Source organism: Gadus chalcogrammus, chromosome 5 (genome assembly GCF_026213295.1).
Source record: "Gadus chalcogrammus isolate NIFS_2021 chromosome 5, NIFS_Gcha_1.0, whole genome shotgun sequence".
Classification (NCBI taxonomy): Eukaryota; Metazoa; Chordata; class Actinopteri; order Gadiformes; family Gadidae; genus Gadus; species Gadus chalcogrammus.
This window is the reverse complement of record NC_079416.1, coordinates 16043666-16062505: the sequence shown is the minus strand read 5'-3', so window position 1 is coordinate 16062505 and position 18840 is coordinate 16043666. Positions and strand designations below refer to the sequence as shown.

The following is an 18840-nucleotide window of genomic DNA, read 5'->3' as shown; positions in this document are numbered from 1 at the left end:
GTTTATTTATTATTTTAATAAATAAACAAGGGAAACGAGGGACAAAATATATTGATGAACATTTAAAAAAAAAAAAGTAAATATACAGGATTATAGCCGTAGGCTCATTTCCATCCTTAGTCCCTGATATGTTAGTGTATTTGATATCACAGGCTCTGCTTCAGAGCTGAACTCTGCAGTCCGTAACCTGTTGGTAACTAAGTGAGAGGTCTTTATATTATGTAATCACGAAAGAGGCGTAATTGCATTTAACGAAGCTGTGTATCCTGTTATCCGAACCGCGATTGGCTGTTCTTATTATGCATACGCGCCAAAGACGAGAGCTTCTGCCAATGACCGGAGGCCTCTTTTCTCCATCAAAGGTTCTCTGGTTTCTATGAGGTCAGAATGGAGTTTCCGCCCCCTTTTTCGATAACAGGACGCCTTCTTTCGTGACGCACATCAGTTCCAACACATCGAAGCTAGGCTAACGTGGCTTCGCAGATTGTTTTGGTTATGATATGACACTTGTAAACTAGACCTGGCCCCTAAAGGGGACCGCGTTTCTGTTTTCTCTTATCTTTCTGGTATGTATGGATGGATAGTCGATGGAATATCCTCTCTTTTTGAACCCGTTTCGGACCAAAATCATACTGAGTGGCCTGGCAATAGTGCGCAGGTACCCGGGCGAAGTGCTGTGACTCCGGGTACCCGACCAGAGAGCCACGCCAGACCGGCTAAACGCAATTATCAAAGGTTGGTGTATGGTTTTGCTCTCTGTATTATACAACTAAACAGAATATTAACCGACTATGCTTTGCTACGTCGTATTTGTATGTCACAAAGATACTATCAGCCAAATATTGGCTAGTAATCCAATAAGAAGCAACTGTCAGCCTACTAGCTTGCGTTGGCTAACCCTGCACATTTTAGCACAGCTATTCAAACGATCCTATCTTGCTATTGGTAATATCTACTCCGTGCTAAAATGTTTTGTGTTTCAGTGTTCATGTCTCCAATGGCGCATCCCAGGGCGAACAACGAGAGGCAAAGCGTCGCAAGTTAGGTTTGTAACGTTAAACGACGTTTCTTTCATTCCCTTTATTGCATTCAGCAACACTTGCATTAAGCGAATTTCCAAATTTTGTTTATTTTTCAGATGTTGTGTTAAGCTTTGTCAAAAAGGCTGTTGCGGGAGTAGCTGGCCTGTTAAGAAGGAATCCACAGAACAAAAACTGCGAAAGGTATAGACGATATGAAGAATCCAAGGTGGGTCATTATCATATCTGCAATGTCACACTACCAACCAAAAGGGCTACCAACTTATTCAATTAGAAGCCTTTGTTCAACTCCTATTTATTTTCTAGATCCAACCGGTAACACTAATGGGTATAGATGAGCTCCAAACTTCATGGCTGACTGGCACTAAATGGAGGATGGGTATGTAAAAGTCTGGAGGACAGTCGTCGACTCTAAACCTATCAGGGAAAGTTTCCCCCATAGGTCTTGTGATACTTGGGTTTGACTGCATTTGCATTTCTACCCTCAACACCTGTTTAGTGATTCCTCTAATTTCTCCAAACCCCTCTGACTTTGTCCAAAACCATTGCCGCATGCACACTTCATACTATATATTTGACATTGCTGTATTGTATTCATTTAATCTATTTATTGAATGTCCTTTTACAGTTGCATTTTAGTACCTCCGTTCCTACTGCACCAGGACATAAAGATTCATTGTATTGTCCATGCTTACCAGGCAATAACGGTTTTGGATCGCGGTCTGCAGATAATTCAGCTGGAGGAATAAACGACAGGGACGGGGCCGGGAGGAACTCCTTCCCTAGACCTTCGCCTCTTTCCGTCAGGAAATACAGGCAAGTGATCTGTCGTTGGATACTAATATTTGATTTAAAATTAGCTGAAAAGTTATAGAAGGTAATGGAAAACCATTGCTCTAATCCAGTGGAGCAGTGCTGTCGGGAGGGATTCTCGATGGGGGAAAAGACGGAGGGACGTCGCTGCCCTCTAGGTCTGCCCTGGGTGTCGGCCTCGGAGCGGCTTCTGCCAACGCAGAGCTCTCGCACCTCTGCTTTGGACACAGCCGCTGCTACACTCCCGGTGTCACCGTGCAAGAGGTAAGGGTGTCCGTCTGTTGGCTTTTCCTTGACTGGTGTTTGAGCTTTCGGTGTCTGCAACTCCATGCGCAATCACCAGACTGTTTCGTTAACAACTCGTTGTCATGCGTTGATTGTTCCTCCCAGGCCATGAAGCAGAACGATAAGGAACATTACAGGCGTCTGTTGGAGATGTTGGGGACGGAGAAGTGCAGCAAAAGTCAACCGCTGACTTGCAGCAGAACGACGCCCCAAGTGTAAGTGTATAATGTTAAACACTGTTGCGTCATTTTGTATTGTCTTTAACGCATTTAAAAAGGATGTCTTAACCCCCCCCCTTCCTTCCATGTTTCCTTTCCAGCGTGTCATCTCCCCAGGGCGGGTGCAGACAAAGCCGTTTTGCAAGAGCCTTTGACTCTATGCCCAGAACGACCGGATCCGTTCCAGGTGAACCACACTGATGTCCCTTCTCCTCTGAGAACCGTGTTGAACATTATTTCCAACGAGTAACTTCATTTAAATGTATATGTTGAAATAAGTAGGAACGAGGAGGTGCTATTCACAGGTGCATGCATCCAAACTGGCTTAGAAATGTGGTTGAGAATTACCAAAGCATGGCAGCAGTTTAGAAATTAAACGTACTCTTGTACATGCTACACCAACAGAGCTAACAATACTAGACAAGGATAAGTGCATACAAATCAATAAAATATCAACAGAAGTGCAATTACGTTCATTAATATCGCTGAAGGATATGCATTTACCTGAGGTATTACTGAAGGCCTTACAATTCTGTTATACAGCAACCCCAAGTGCGTACTCATGGAGAGATTCATCTGCAACTAATGATGTTAAAGAGAGGTTTGTGTTTTTGCTTTTGCAAGTACTCAGTCCGCTAGCATTACTATGCATGCTTATGTCATTTGAACCATATTGTGAATGGCTGCCTATTGTCAACAGGAGGACGGACATTCTATTCACTAAGACACTGACTGGAACGTTCCAGGAGAACAGGGCAGTTGGGCAAAGGTAGCAATCTCTCCTGCTATAGTGGGTATATAAGGAATAGAAAATAGGGCTGAACGATTTGGGGAAATCCAATTGCGAATTTTATTTAAAGATCCCATGGCATGCCACCAGGTGTGATTAGCCGATACATCTGTTTTGAAAATCGGGCTCTTATGACATCACAACTAGGCTTGTCACACTCACACCTGGTGGGATGTCATGGGACCTCTCATTTTTCTGTTGAACTCACTCATGTCCTGCATGCGGGGAGGGTAGTGTCCGGTACACATGAACCTGTGTTTCAGATTCCGACCCTCGTAATGGTTAGATAATGTAACATTAAAACAAACACTTTATTTATTTCTTACTTGAAAATCGCGTTCTGTTACATTGCAATGTGGGTTTGGATTAGATTAATCATTCAGCCCTAACATAAAATAAAGGGAATTCAGTCGCACCTTTTCAGTTGTTAAACCATGTCTAGTCTCTGACATGTTGTACCTTTCTTTGTAGTCCAACCAGAAGCATCCATCGGACACGGACCTGTCCACCGAGGTGGCTACGCGGCTCCACCTGGTGGACCCGGCGCTGACCCAGCAGAGCGACAAGCCCCCGGCACGCACTAACCTCACGCTGCACGGTGACGAGGACCTGCCCCGACTCACTAGGGTCAGGACTAACCGGGTGCTGCCATTTCATTTGTGACGTGTGCCCATGTCAGGGCATACGTCTTCATTGTCTCTCCATTCATCAACTCTAAAAAGGCAACAGGATTTTATAGCGCTAGATACACCACTCTGAATAATTGTAGTTTTTGCATATGCAGTTTTAAATTTGATGCACCATACAAATTGAATCCGGTTGACTTGGATCTCTCAACAGAAGATCTTAAATTTGATTGTGTGTCCGTGTCCAGGACATGGCAGAGGAAGTGAGTGCAGCCCTGAACCAAGCTGACCCTTCCCTGGTACTGAGTGCGGCCTTCAAACTGCGCATCACGCAGAGGGACCTGGCCACTCTGCGGGAGGGCAACTGGCTCAACGACGAGGTACATTCGCTCGTGAGGCCCAATGGTGGAACTAGTCAACGTTCCTGCAAGCAACGGTGGTTGCTTGCATGTTCTTGTGTTCCCCTGTACAATAAGTCCTGTGACGTTTCCGTCAACTTAACATTTTTGAATGAACGCAATCTTTTATTTTTAAGTGTGGTATCATTTACGATCACTGGGACTACGGTTCACCTTGCGTCCTCGTTGTACAACTCCCCCTCAGGTGATCAACTTCTACCTCTCCCTGGTCATGGAGCGCTCGTCCAGCCAGGCTGCCCCAGGGCCACGGGTCTACTGCTTCAGCACCTTCTTCCTCCCCAAGCTGCGTGGGGGGGAGGGCGGGCAGGCTGGAGGCCACTGGGCCGTGAGGCGCTGGACCAAGGCCGTGGACCTCTTTCTCCATGACCTCATCCTGGTGCCCCTGCACCTCGACGTCCACTGGGCCATGGCCGTGAGTCAGAGCCCAAACACCCCTAACGATTGGCCTATTACTGCCTGACGAAAAAAATAAATTCATTCTTTAAGTTGATTCATGTCGTCGAAGCAATATGGGGGACGTATTATACCACCAGGTGGGAGTGTGATTAGTCATTACAAGCAGTGTTGAAAATCCTTGTGCAAATAGACTTCATTCAAAGGCCATCAAATGGCAATTCAAATGATCTACTGATGTGGTTATGGTTTTGTGATATATAATTGCTCATTTTATGTTGAGGTTTAACTCTACCCCTTTGTCATATCGTGTTGTATTCTTTATGCTCTTTCTTTTAGGTGATCGATCTCAGAAGCCAATCAGTGAAGTCGTATGACTCGATGGGTCAGCGGCATGATGACATCTGCAGTCTTTTACTGTGAGTCTACATTGCGATCCTCCGCACACAAACTACAGTTTGTTAGCCAACGATGAATATACGACCTGACTGTTTTTTAGAATGTGTTTATATTCATATCACCATTGTGACGCTTGCGTTAATTGTAATGTTGTAGAAAGTTCCCTGTTAGTTTTGCCTATAAATAAACTCTACATCCCTCTTTTCACCCCAAGAATCTTCTTGAGGGAGGAGCACAAAGTCAAGAAAGGAAAGGACTTGGACACTTCAAGGTGGACCGTTGGCAGTATACGGGCCTGCGTAAGTTCCCATGGACCGCACATTGGCATCGACACAATCTGGCCAAAAAGATCCAGTCTGTGTTTCTTCGCTCAAGACTTGCCTGACCCTCTTTATGTCCCAATGTCTAGGAGATTCCCCAGCAAAAGAACGGCAGTGACTGCGGTATTTTTGCATGTAAATATGCAGACTACATCTCTAAAGGAAGGCCCCTGGACTTTAAACAGGTAAATGTTTTATCTTTTTCCCCATCAGGTATTCTGATTGCTATAGTCCATCTAACTCTTACTTGTAACTGAGAAAAATAAAGTACAGAAATCGTTGGATTTTCTGGGAATTTTCCAAAAATAACAAGGCCGTTGGCCATGTTTTTTTTACATTTATCTGTACATTCGTGATTTTAAAGTAGCTTTGGAATGCAAACGATCTGTCCCGTCCTGCCTTGATGAAGTGTGAGAATTTACCAGAATTTTCAGATTTTAGTATTTTGCACCTTTTTTTACACTTGTTGATAAACCAGGGCTTCTCCTCTTCTTCCTCTTTAGTGCCACATGCCCCTGTTCCGGAAGGTCATGGAGTGGGAAATTCTCAATAAAAAGCTACTCTAGAATTCTGCAACCCACACTCTTCTATCAAGTAGCTGCTAAGAACAAGGATATTCCTCATTGTGGAAGCCCAGCTTTGTGCATACTAATTTAAGGACTGACGATGATTTATGCCCTAACCGGCCATTCATATTTTGGTGTCTGTGGCTCACTGGTCTTAACCGATTTAACAATTTCAATTTGGCTTATCTCTGAGTTGTAATTAGGGAAGTTATTGAAATGTGAGAAAAGAATGTTACCAATGTTACTAATTGGCACTACTGATTAAGATTTTTTTTATTTTTCATCTTTGGATTCTTTTTCTGCTTGAATACTGCCTAAAGTGCCTTGATTGTATTATTTTTTAGCAGACATTAAAGGTGTTGTATATTTTGTGTATCTTTTTCAATCGGCTCCAATGAAGAATTTAGTTTTGGTCATACAGTTGTTCCCTTGGTCAAGAGATTCCAACTGTCCGTACTGGTATTCAAATAATAGAGATGCAAATTAGTCACATGTATGCAGCAACTGTATTTGTTGCAGTATCAGTCCCAGCTCATTTGACTTTACTACCGTAAATAAATTAAGCGTATAAATCTGGCCAAGATTTTACCAAATTCTGTAAATTAAAGTAAAAGCATGTATAATTTCATCAGTTGCCTATGTGTGAATGTGTGTATTGGTTAGTGTGCAAGCATGGTAGTTCCTTCTTACTAATCTAAATCTGTGGTCCATACATTTCTGCATTTCTTTCATGCAAAGCTGCTTAGGTATACTACTGTATACATCTGCAAGTTCAGATTTCTGCGAAGAAACAGACCTTTCCGGTAATAAAGCATTTATTTTGTTACTGGTTTTGCAATGCTTTTTTTATTACCTTTGCCAAGTTCTGAATTTGTTTGAGTGCGTTTAATTTAAGATTTTCTCTCAAGGTCAATTCTGAGACTAGGTGATTCTGGTTCATTCATTGAGTTTTTGAAGCATTATCTGGAAAACTAGCTGTAGGGGGCGCTACTGTAATTCAGACAATATTTCGGGGGTGTAGTTCTCAAAAGTTTCAAAAAAAGGCATGTTCCCCGTAGTTTTCTGATCTGCAGAATATTCGTCCATCCAACAAAATAACGGATTTGAGATTCTAGGCAGAGATTTCTGATATCTAATCCCGAGTTGAAATGCGATTGGCTGGCTGCGCATTCAGAGGGATTGCATCCGTGTATCCGACAGTTCTATGTTCATTGTATAGACTTGTCAATAACTTATTTTGTGGGCAAATTGTGAAATACAAAATAAGAAAAGGGAAGTTGTTCGAACCTTTACATGTGGTATAAATACATGCATAGATATCTGCATTTCCAAAATTATTCTATTCCACATTAATATCACCTATTCCAACCCTTCCCTCTCTGTAATGTAAACAGAGTCTGAATCGTCCAGTGGTAAGGTAGCGTCCTTCCTCCAGAGACGGGCAGCGCAGCACTGCTGTGGTAGGCCACTGGGCCAGTCGAGGCTTCCCCTGAATGCATAGCTGCAAGGAGCGGGCAGCGTTGAAGTAGGCCTACTGCAGAAAAAACATCTCCTTTGACATGTTTTATATCTCTTGGTCTAAGCGAGCAATTCCGCTTTTGATTGTTTACATTAATATAACATGTCTGAGATATTATGTTCTGAAAAATACTTTCATTTGATTGTATATCTTGTAATTTAAGCCAGGCTCAAATACTCTTTATTCAAAATGGGTAATCTATTTGAGATCTATTACTTAATGAAGCGAGATTTAGTACCATTCTGAATGAAGTGTTAAAGCTATTGTTTATCTTTGAAAGACAAAACTGTTGGTTGTATGGATGTGCATGGACAATGTCTTCACTGTATCAATTTAACCAGTGTAAGCCATACAGTCACCGCTGCCAAATCAACCCATGTGTGTCAGACTGACTTAATATCACTTCATTAAATGTTAGTTCCAGGGGGTTTTCCATGTTCCTGCAGATGCCAACTTAGAAACATGTAAAAGTCACTTGGTATCTCACCCAAGACATAGGAACCCTAGCATACAGAGTAGTTGGATTAGTAACATTCACAATGGTTGTGCCATTGTGACAAAGACCAAACCGACATTCCTAAAATAAATGGTACATGCGATATATTCTGTCCACAGTGAACTGTAGCTTTTTAAATTCAAGATTTAGCAGATGAGCATTTTGAGTGACTTAAAGTCTGTGTAGGGCTGAGGTTTTCAGAGGAGTCTTCCGAGAGTCCAGTAAAGGCACTATGTGTGCATGTCCACAAACCAGTTCAACACTAATCTCTTGTGTCAAAACCACAGCCATTGAGATAGAGAGAGATTCCATGAACTGTTCCGGTCCATCTTTAATAATAACTTACAGATTCAGGAGGAGTATGCTTTTGATTCAACAGCGTTGAAGCTACTATCATATCAATCACGTTTTGAACTTCTAAATGGAATGTGTGCTCTCTGACTGGACAGCAAAGTGTCACTTGATGGTCCATTATATGAATACATGTCATTAATGATCCTTATAACTAAAGAAGAGTAGCATATACTCTTGGAAGAGTATATTTGCAATCCTGCAGTTTGTGCAGATTTAATACAAATCTGATTGTCAATCCACCACATAGCATTAGCATGCTTTGAGTGTTTGCATTTGGTCCTCTTGTTGTGAAAAGTGTTGTTAAGACCAGCATGTTTCTGTTCTTTGAACCATGCGTTGCAGAGGCAGCTCAACTGATGGTGACAATTACTTTAGAAAGAAAAGTTATCTAAAACGTTAGAAATGGCAGAAAACATTACAAAATATACAAAACAAATCTTCCTCCAGTAATGCTTTCAAAAACTGGTTTCATTGTGAAAATAATGAAATTTAAGGCATGAAACGAAAAAAGGTAAAGAGGGTGCATAATTTCTCGATAACAAAACAGGCGGTTGAACATCTTTCATTTGATAACGTTGACGAGGACTGAGTTCCCCAGTCTTTCAGTTGGACCACAAAATGAAATTGTTTTGGTTTCTACGCCTTGAGTGTTTGAATGCAGGAATAACTGATTGTCGGTGCTAGGTCGGTCAGACTCAGGACAATCGTGAAAATACTGGTTGAGCTAAACTCCGGCGAAGTGGTGATTATGATAACCTTGGAAGTGATGGCACATGAAACCACACATCAAACTCATGTTTTTACGTTGAGCAAAAGGAACAGTCCAGCTTGGCTGTTTTCTAATACAAGAGAGTACTGCTTCACACGAGTGTTGGTAAATGTTGGGACCATTGAGGTAATTTCTCCACTTGGGCCAACGGCGAACGCAAATCCTGGACTAATGACGTAAATGGAAAACCTCTTCTGTGGAAACACTTGATGTTGCAAACAGCGATTGTTTCACAACAACACATTTAGGAAGCAGTACTCTCTTATATTATTTAAAAAATAAACAGGGCGGTTCCCTTCCAAGCATTAGAAGTTCACCCACTGACACAGGAAGGGTCTGACGTATGTGCATGGCCACTGGTAATAATACTCTAACGGAAAGGCACCTAGCGCTGAAAATATTCTTAACCCAAAAGGTTCAATAGGCACTTGGCTAACGCCACTAAACCATGGTCAAGGTGTTAGCTATTGGTGACTGGCATGGGGGGCTGGGGGAGGGTTGTAAAATATACAGAATAGTCAGTAAAATTGTAAGAAATCACAGAACATCATTAGCTGCCCGCTATACGGATAGCAGGTTGCGAGAGATACAGCGGTCCAAAGATGCAAGTTGGCATAGCAGTCATTGGGTTAGCCCGGTAGCCGACGTAGGCCAGTGGTTAGCGGTTGTTCTTCATGGCTTCCTTAGCTGCCAGGATGAGTGGTGTGAGCGTGGACAGAGGTTTGGCCATCTCCAGGAAAGGATGCTGCAAAACAACAGTCTTGGTTAACGCCACAGGGAGAAGAATAGTAAAAAAAAAAAAAAGTACATTATGCAAGATATGCCATTTTGAGGTAAACTCTAAAACTCTGTTCCTTAGCCAACCTGCCCTCCTCTCGCTAAACCCAACCCACCCTCAAAAAAGAGAAAAGGTTGGACTTGCAGAAAAAGTTGAACACAAGTGATTTCTATGCTGCTGTATAGAGAGTTCGAGCACCTACCTAGATGGCAGTAACGTAGCTAACGGTTACGCGTACATGACATGCGTTTTACAGCACTTTTCAGACAAAACCATTTTGCATGTTGTACATTTAAGTGCATTTCAAAAAGGAAAGAAGGAGGTCATCTTGCAGCTACCTGCAGCAGTTCTTTGCCCCCGCCTCGCTTCTCCACGTCCATCTCCAGGCAGCGAGACAGGAAGGACCTGAACACCGGGGACAACTTCTCTGGGCTCTGGAGCTCAGGCGTGCCGTTGGTAGCGATCAAATACAGAGCCTGCGAACCACACCGCACCACGAATTCAATTCAATTTCAGTAACCGGTTCGCTGATTAAAACCCGTTTGGCTTCTCCAACACATTAGCATGTTGCTAATAATCCTTATTCTGATTCTTCATGGGTGCTCACCCTCAGAGGGTTCTCGTTGAGGTAAGGCGGCTCCCCCTCCACCATCTCGATGGCCATGATGCCCAGGGACCAGATGTCCACCTTGGGCCCGTAGGCCTTGCGGGTCACCACCTCCGGGGCCATCCAGTACGGCGTGCCCACCATGGTGCTACGCTTGCTCTGCTCGGGGGTGATCTGGGCGCAGAAGCCAAAGTCAGCTGCGAGAGAGAGAAAGAGAAAGAGATCGCCATGTTAGTTTCTTCCATGGTCGGCGGTAAAATGCACAGTGGCATTTATTGCATCACTACAAACCAAGACAGGGTGTACGCTCAGTGCCTTGACAGATGCGCGAGACCACGCCCGTCAGACACCGAGTTGGTGTGCTCACTCAGCTTGACGGAGCCGTCCATGCCCAGCAGTACGTTGTCACTCTTGATGTCCCTGTGGATCACCTGGTTGGCGTGGAGGAACTCAAGCGCTTGGAGACACTGGATATAAGAGGGGGGGGGGGGGGGGGGGGGAGGGTGAGAACGAGACATATAGTGGATCTCTAATGAACACTGTTCTCAGGATAGTGTGGTTAACACATCTGCTAAGGAGCAGGACCTTGCACCAGGATTGGAAGACAAATGCTATATATATATATATATATATTTCTACAGGACTTTATTTATGAATCACTACAGTATCCAGTTAAATCCAAAATGACTTGTAATAAATCGATTTCTTTTTTGCACGCCAGTTAATGTCATGCTGTAAATGAGCAGGTATGGTTGTGGCCTCTTGCCAAGACTGTGAACATTGGGGTTTGAACCAAGAACCTTTCGGCTGCCTGGTCCAACACCCCGTCAGCTAGCCTATCCTGCCCTCCTGGGTCCGCCGCAGCATATCTGACCTACAATGATTGTCCAGTCGGATATTTCAAGCATTCTCCTTCCTCTGATTGGCTATAACTTCAATGCACTAGAAAACTCACTTTCTCCCACACACACACAATGCTCAGTTACAGTCTCTCTCTTACACACACACAGCTCAGTTAGTCTCTCTCTCCTACACACTGCTCAGTTACAGTCTCTCACACACACACACACACACACACACACACACACACACACACACACACACACACACACACACACACACACACACACACACACACACACACACACACACACACACACACACACACACACACACACACACACACACACACACTCTCTCTAGTACGTACCTCTCGGCACACGGCAGCAATCTGGGCCTCATCCATGCAGGTCTCTGTGACAACGTCTGTTAAAGAGCCACCGGCCAGGTACTCCATGACGACAAACAGCTCATCTCCGACAAGAAAACTGGGCGCACACACACACACACACACGTGTCTCAATAGGTCTACTTTGCGCCCTAAATGTTCATGCTGTGCATGCATAGCTCAGGCAAGGCTATTCAGCTTAACCCTACCTGTCGAGGAAATTGACGATATTGGGGTTCTTCATCTCTTTCATGACCAAGATCTCGTTGATGATCAGCTCCTTCTTCGGCTGCTTCTGCAGGTTGATCTGTTTGATGGCCACCTACACACAGAGACACACACTTTGTGCTTAGTATTTTTTCAGTTAATTGAGTTTTTAGTCTTTAGTTTGACTATGCAAGTGGCTTTGTGTAGTGCACGCTCACCTCTTGGCCTGTAGCAACATCTATGGCCGTGTAAACGGTTCCAGAGGCCCTGAGGGAGGGGGAAGAAATCGCTTTTATCATCATGAAGTTTCACAAAGCTACATCCCAGATATACCGGAATATAAATATTGTGTGATATTTGATGGTCTGGCCTTTTAACTCACCCCTGGCCGATCTTTTCGTAGCGCATGTACTTTTTCTTTGGATCTCCGATGCTGACAATAGTACCTGAGGGATGTTCAGGGAGGTTTAGTCTTTGTCTGTTTGGGCTCCTGTATGTTGCGTGCGAGTCTCTTGAGTGATGTGTGAGTGCAGGCTTTGCAGTTTTTTTTTGTGTTTTTACATACGGAGCTTCTCCATGATCTCTTCGTCCGTCATCTTTCCTCCCTTCTTCCTCAGCTTGTCTGCGTTCTTCTCCCCCTCCGGTGCCGGGAGCGGGTCGATCACCGACCGGGTGTACACCTGCACCACAGGAAGAGACATCACAGCCCAGTTGAGAACGCTCTGGCCCCCCCCCCCTCGGACCATTCTTCTTCGTGCTCCCTCCTGACTATCCAATGGAAGCCCCCCCCATTCCGGCCACCTACTGATTTAGTGTGCTCCGGTCTGGGGGCCACGATCGGGGGCGGGGCTTCATCATCGTCATCGTCGCCGCCCTTGCCGCCACCTGCCGGCGAGGTTTTGCCCGCCTGCTTGCCTGGCTGTAACCATGGCAACAGACACAACAACAAAACAAAAGGTTACAGTCAGCCCCGCAATGTGACGCACAAGCAAAATACTCAGCTGGGATTTCAATTAAAAGGTATCTACTCACCGACTGTGGGTCTTTATCTGGAAGACAAATGAAAGTAGAGAAAACATGAGGTCGGGATGAGAAACTTGCTCCTATGGGGTTAATATGGCCTATATGGGTTTTAAATGTCCTTAACTTGGGTTCAATATAATAATTCAAAAGTTTGAAACAGGAAATTCAAACTTTTGAACAGAGAGGGGAAATAAACCCACCTGAGGCAGAGAAGCTGAGGTATTTCTGCTTCCCGCTGGACGAGTCGTAGAACTTGAGGATGTCCAGCACCGCCTGGGGGTTCTGCTTCTGCTCCAACTTACTGATGTTGGAGGTCTGCAGTAGACGGGCCCACTGCTCTGGCATACCCTACACAAACACAGGTACACAACACACACACATGGATGCATACAGGTACACAGAGACACACAGGATGGTCAATGCAAAGACTGATATAGAATATAAACAGGAAAGGAAACGAGTAGTCTTGGCAAAAAGCATGAATGGAATCCTGCACAATATGTGCACGTGCACGCACACACCCGCACACACACACACACTTACTGTGAACTCCCCTGTGACTGCATCAAAGCCAACGTGGATGGTGTGTTCAAAGTCAGAGGGGGAGGAGATCTCGGGCCTGTCCTTGTCACGATCCTTCTTCCTCCCGCCTAAAGAGGTCACATGTTATCAAAAAGGGGGAAGCGGCGTGCTGAGGCCACATTGATCGGAGGCCGAAGGGTTCCGACCACAGCCCGATGCATAGAGAGCACAAATACACTCTCCCTGATAATTGCAGTGCAAAAAAATAAAAATAATAATCATATTGTTTAGACGGAGCAAAGAATACGAGGGGTAAAGGCTGGGTGTATTTTTCCGCTTGTTTCATTCAGATAGGGCTTGAGCCTATATTGGACACAAACAATTCAAAGCATTACCTTGCGTCTTCCCCGACGCGGCCGTGTGCTCCACACTCACCCTTTTCGGAGGCAAACATGGAGATGATCTTGTTCCTCGACTTCCTCTCCTCCGGCACAGAGGGTAGAGGCTTTGAGTTGTGATTGGCTGACTGAGGCTCCTTGGCTCCTGCTTGGCTGCTCATCCTGACAGGGGGGGCGGGGGGTTTGTCCTCACACACTCCGCTGTCACACATCTACACACGCGTGCACCTGCAGGACACACACACACACACACACACACACACATGTATAAATGAAGCTAGCACCTTGCTACCTGCAACTCTCTACCTGTTTTTTCTACGGTAAAAGAGACTTATTGTGAATGCACTTCACAATGGAAGTGTGTGTGATGGACTCAATAAGGGCGCTGCAGTGAGGGACACCGGACAGGTATCTACGTGGCAAATGAACGAGTTGGTGCGTGATCAGCCAATTGGCTTACTGACAAACTAAACAAATGAGTCAGCTAGAAGAACCCTTTAACTTCTTACTCATGCAAGCACACACACACACACACACGCACACACTTTTGCCCAATATCCTTGTGTGCAAACACATCTGGAGACAGGCTGTCTCCACCAACCTGTCATCCCCTGACAGCGCTCACCGTTATATAGAGATATAAATTAGGCCGCAGACCAGCCAGCTAGTCTGGTCAGATGGGTGTACCAGTCTCGCGCCTGGGTTACCGTTAGCACAGTGGGCTGGAGGACGAGCTAGCCTCCACCGTCTGACTGCACAACGTTCCAACCCTTCTGGCACTTCAGACATGTCAAAGAAGGTCGATCACTACCCTTAACCCTGAACACCACATTCTCAAAGCACAGCAAACTAGCAACCAAAATTTGAAAAGTTAAAATGTGTCCTACATTGATAACATGGTCTATTCAATAATCAATGTTTTGCACACACAGATTCACTTCACTTCATCTGATTGTTGCTTTGGATTAAAAGGGTCTAAAGTGGCTGAACATTGAGAAAGCGTAGTCTATAAAAAGGTTTTATGTGTAATACAACATAAAGTGTTTGCTGATATCTTGTCATGGGAGTTTAATGTTAAAGCCTTTAAATAGACCCAACTTCATGTTTTAATGTATCACAGTTTACATGAAAATACACTACAGGACAAAACAACATTAATAAGATATTCATACTTGGGATTGAAAAAACCAGAGACATTGTGATGCATTTCTAAGCACGTCAGATCGCCAATGATCACAATCCATACTATGGACACATCCATACCACCCAGTCCTTGATAGGCTCAACACCCTGAGGTTCAAGATAAACAACTGGGGTTGGTAACTGAAAAGCAGCACAAGAAACCTCTTAAATTCAAGTAGGGTTAACTAACCACTACACTACAATCTCCACTTGCTTTCAATCCTTCTCGCTCTCCCTTTCTCCATCTCTCAATCTTCACCTTAAAATCCCCCCCCTCGCTCCATCTTGAGGTAGTGGTGACTTACCCTTCCGTCTTCCCTCCGCTCCTTTCTAAATGTCAGACAATCTTTTCATTCTTCCCTCGTTCCTCTCCTCCGTTCATCCTCCACAGCGCTTGATAGTTAATTCATCTCTCTCTCTCTCTCGCTCTCTGGACAGGTCTGAGCAAGAGGAGTCATACTTTGGATGAGACGAGTTTAGTCTTGTCTCATCTCTAGACTCTTTACATCTTAGAACTGCAGCATGTGTTGTGGTGTATCTATACACACACACACACACACACACCTGTGACATAAGGCCATTATATGTGTGTGTGACATAAGGACATTATGTGTGTGTGACATAAGGACATTATGTGTGTGTATGACTGTTTGTGACTGTGTGTGACAGTATGAGTGTGTGTGTGTGTGTGTGCGTGTGTGCGAGTGTGTGCGTGAGTGACTAGCCAGGCTGCGACATGTTCTGGGTGTCAGCAGGAATGCCATAGCTCTAGGGCTGCTTGCGATAGGTGGCTTCACCTGGCCAATCATCAGGAGCGAAGCCCCTCCGCTCACAAACCCCGCCCCACCAAGGCATTCACTAGCCTCAAGGCTGCAGTCACTTATAACAGGCCCTTGGTAGTGTTAACTGACACACTGGGAGGATCGCCTTGTCGGCACGGTCTCTCTAAGTCCGGACAAGATCCCAGCACACATTGAGCTAGTTACCCTATGACTCTGCTAAACACTGTCAGTAAGCTGTACTAACTTGTTTATGGTAAACAAAACCACGACTTCTTCTATGAGGTTTTAGACTCATGACAGGGCCATGTTGCCACCACAGAAGTCAATTCCGAGTGAATGCTGACCTAATAAGGCTCTGTTCTGCCGTTTTCCAATACATCACACCATTTGTGGAGGTTTCACTTCCTGTCGTATTTATTGATTCACAATTGGGTTCAACACTTTATTTTTTTCATTATCGTTCCCAGTCTCACTACACTTGATCGTCACTTTGGATAAAGTGGCTAAACATTTAGCAAACCTCAATGCAAGGGCTTCACAGCCCCACTGCCCCCTTCTGGACACGTGAACCCTCCTTCCAGGGGGGGCTGACTTCCAATAGTGGTTCTATAGGGATACCACACGCCCTCACTTCCTAAAAATGCAGATGTTGGTCACAATGTTATCCATTCTCCTGATGTGTAGTGAGCTAGACAAGCAGCCCTAATGTGTCTGCAAAAATCGGTGTCGTACTGAGGGACAGGATACAGGATCAGTGTAACACACTGGAAGTGCTTTGGAGATTGGTCGATTACATAATAGAAATACGCCAATGTAGTCAGTTGAAAGATTGTGAGCATAGATGTTAATCAGTCTGTGTTGCCTTTACTGATACTCTAGCAGCTGATCTTTACTAATTTCCTCCTGCCTGACCACTAACTGCTATTGCTTGTCTTCTCTACAGGTATTAAAATAGGAACCAACAAAAGGAAGCAGGTAGTCTGGCACAGTTTGTAGCTACAGACACTGTCTGTAGCAGTGTCTGGGTGGGAAAACATGAAATAATAACCAAATAAGAAGACAGAAAAAAAAATTCAGATTACTGCTGAAAACTAAGGAAATCTAAAATGCCATGATGAACAGAAAATGTATCAAATCAATCATGAGATTAGATTAAGAAGAACGATACAGATTAAATACAAGTCCTTTCCAGTATCCTGATGTATCAGCATCCACATCCCCTTGTAGCTACTTACTAATAGCACTAGAGATGTAATGATGAGGTATGTCTCAATTCTTATTTTCGACTTCCAGCAGTAGTCCTATACATTTGTTAATCCACAAATCCATTTAGGCTCTACATTCATAATTCTAACTTTATTATACCTCCATAAACATGTCGTGTTTAGGAGCAGGTAGGTGTCAGGCCTCTCGCTCTAGGAAGCTTACAGGTAGAGCCACCACATCCTATTTCTTGAAAACTGTGGCGTTGTGAAATTAGACCCGAGAATAATTGAGCTGTAAAAGCATTTTCCTCCATATTAGAATTTGTGACATTCGAGTTTAACATTTTTCCAACTGGTTTGGACTTTATCTCAGGGTTAATCTCTGATACAACAGCCTACTGTTGGCTGGTTCGCAGACGTATACGTGCATCATCGCTACTTCATTCAGTTAGAAGATGGGAGGCCCTAGCTCTACATTTTTCCTCAACAGCTGCTCTGAATTCAGACAAATTATGTTCCACCAGGGGTGTAGTCTTCTCCTTCTGATGCAAACTTCTCCTCCTTCTTTGCTCTCTGCCTCTCTTGCTCGGTGAGCTCTCCATTTCCTGTGTCAGGCTCTCTCAAAAGAGAAACCCACACTTCCTCATCCTGGAACTCCCAGAACCCCGGCGGGTCACACGGCACAACACTGACCAACCAGGAGAGGGGGAAGCAGAGCTGCCGAGCTGTTTACAGGAAGTGAACAGCGGCCTTTTGTATTTGCCTTCTATAAAAGGACATTCTGTGTGGAAGACTCCCTGGAAGCAATGATGTGGTTCTTCCAACCCCCTCACCACCACACGACCACCTCCCCCACCAAGACGAAACACATACAAACAAGCATTACATAGCTGGCAAATTTTGACCTTATTAATGGAACAAATAGGAAGCACTGGTACATGGAGAACAAATATCCAAGACGATTTCACTTCCCCAATCATAATATGAAGACTGTATATATTGGCCTGCCCCAAGTGTGTGTGTGTGTGTGTGTGTGTGTGTGTGTGTGTGTGTGTGTGTGTGTGTGTGTGTGTGTGTGTGTGTGTGTGTGTGTGTGTGTGTGTGTACATGTAGCATTTGAAAGCATCACAGTCAAAGCAACTTCAAAAGTGAACGTTTGACAAATCGAAATGCCAAAGTAGATATCCGTTACAAAAAGGCACTTCCTTTCTTACAATGAGCAAACGTATCAGTACACACATTACACGTAACTCATCAACTGCTTATAATAGATGTTCTACAAGAATAGGCTAAGATACCATTGGTATTGTAGATGATATTACATCATCGGCCCTGTAATTATTTAGGTTTAAATGAAAGGACGATGTACCTGCATTTATAGCCACAAATCCTGCTAACGCTAAGGCCGAACTAAATCAGCAGGGAATCCTCACTGACTTTAGAATAGTAACTTACATGTCCTGGACCCGATCTTCGATTCATATAAACATAGATGAACACCTACTAAGGTTGTTAGTAAAGGGTAAATATTAAAAACAGCCATTCAAGGTACTCGGAATCCCTCAATTGAATGAACAAACCCAAACTCACCGACTGCTGTCAAAGTAACAAACAAAAAAAGTTCCGGGCGACGCGTGGAACTCCGCCCCAGTTGTGCACACTATTGTTTCTCACACCCCGATTTGGCGCCGAGATGTATCCAAATCGCTTGGAGCTTTAAATCAATTGCTTTGTACATTTATATTGTCTGGCCCATCAGCAGTCGTGTGGGTCTCGAACCAAGAACCTGGCGTAGCGGAAGCTACGAACCCATGTAGGCCCCACCCACTAGCTAACCTCATTTCAAGACGGAACGCTTGGCACGGGATTGTTCCAAATCAATGTTACGGTGGGCGGGACTT

The 18840-nt window shown here is 44.3% G+C and overlaps 2 protein-coding genes across 5 annotated transcripts; one reads left to right on the top strand and one right to left on the bottom strand.

Moving 5' to 3' along the window:
- The first annotated feature begins 426 nt into the window (after positions 1–426).
- senp2 (SUMO specific peptidase 2) lies at positions 427–6820 on the top strand. Its single transcript, XM_056590139.1, is given in 18 exon segments — positions 427–735; positions 984–1045; positions 1139–1248; positions 1347–1419; positions 1769–1856; positions 1946–2117; positions 2244–2353; positions 2458–2543; positions 2900–2957; positions 3057–3125; positions 3618–3639; positions 3642–3773; positions 4021–4152; positions 4376–4603; positions 4924–5003; positions 5198–5282; positions 5393–5488; positions 5807–6820. Coding segments are annotated over 18 exon segments (1833 nt in total). The 5' UTR covers positions 427–568; the 3' UTR covers positions 5870–6820.
- On the bottom strand, positions 6671–18779 carry LOC130382407 (serine/threonine-protein kinase PAK 2-like). Of its 4 annotated transcripts, none has more exons than XM_056590136.1 (15): positions 18530–18779; positions 13808–13998; positions 13394–13500; positions 13051–13198; positions 12860–12876; positions 12633–12746; positions 12393–12507; positions 12210–12273; positions 12046–12094; positions 11830–11942; positions 11603–11720; positions 10760–10859; positions 10393–10589; positions 10124–10261; positions 6671–9752 (listed from the first exon to the last, which is right to left on the bottom strand). In XM_056590136.1, the coding sequence occupies exons 2-15, from the start codon at positions 13980–13982 to the stop codon at positions 9666–9668; spliced, it is 1542 nt and encodes a 513-aa protein (XP_056446111.1). In that variant the 5' UTR covers positions 13983–13998; positions 18530–18779; the 3' UTR covers positions 6671–9665. The 4 variants fall into 4 exon arrangements, with proteins under 4 accessions (XP_056446111.1, XP_056446110.1, XP_056446109.1 ...); XM_056590135.1 differs by lacking the exon at positions 18530–18779 and adding an exon at positions 18395–18523; XM_056590134.1 differs by lacking the exon at positions 18530–18779 and adding an exon at positions 15258–15364.
- Positions 18780–18840: the final 61 nt, after the last annotated feature.

Bases quoted from the DNA above. Each gene is read 5' to 3' on its own strand.
- LOC130382407 (XM_056590136.1), bottom strand. From the start codon at position 13,982: ATGTGTGACAGCGGAGTGTGTGAGGACAAACCCCCCGCCCCCCCTGTC. The intron at 12,274-12,392 runs GTATGTAAAAAC...AACATCCCTCAG, and splicing joins AGAGATCATGGAGAAGCTCC to GTACTATTGTCAGCATCGGA. The intron at 10,262-10,392 runs GTGAGCACCCAT...TGTGGTTCGCAG, and splicing joins TCAACGAGAACCCTCTGAGG to GCTCTGTATTTGATCGCTAC.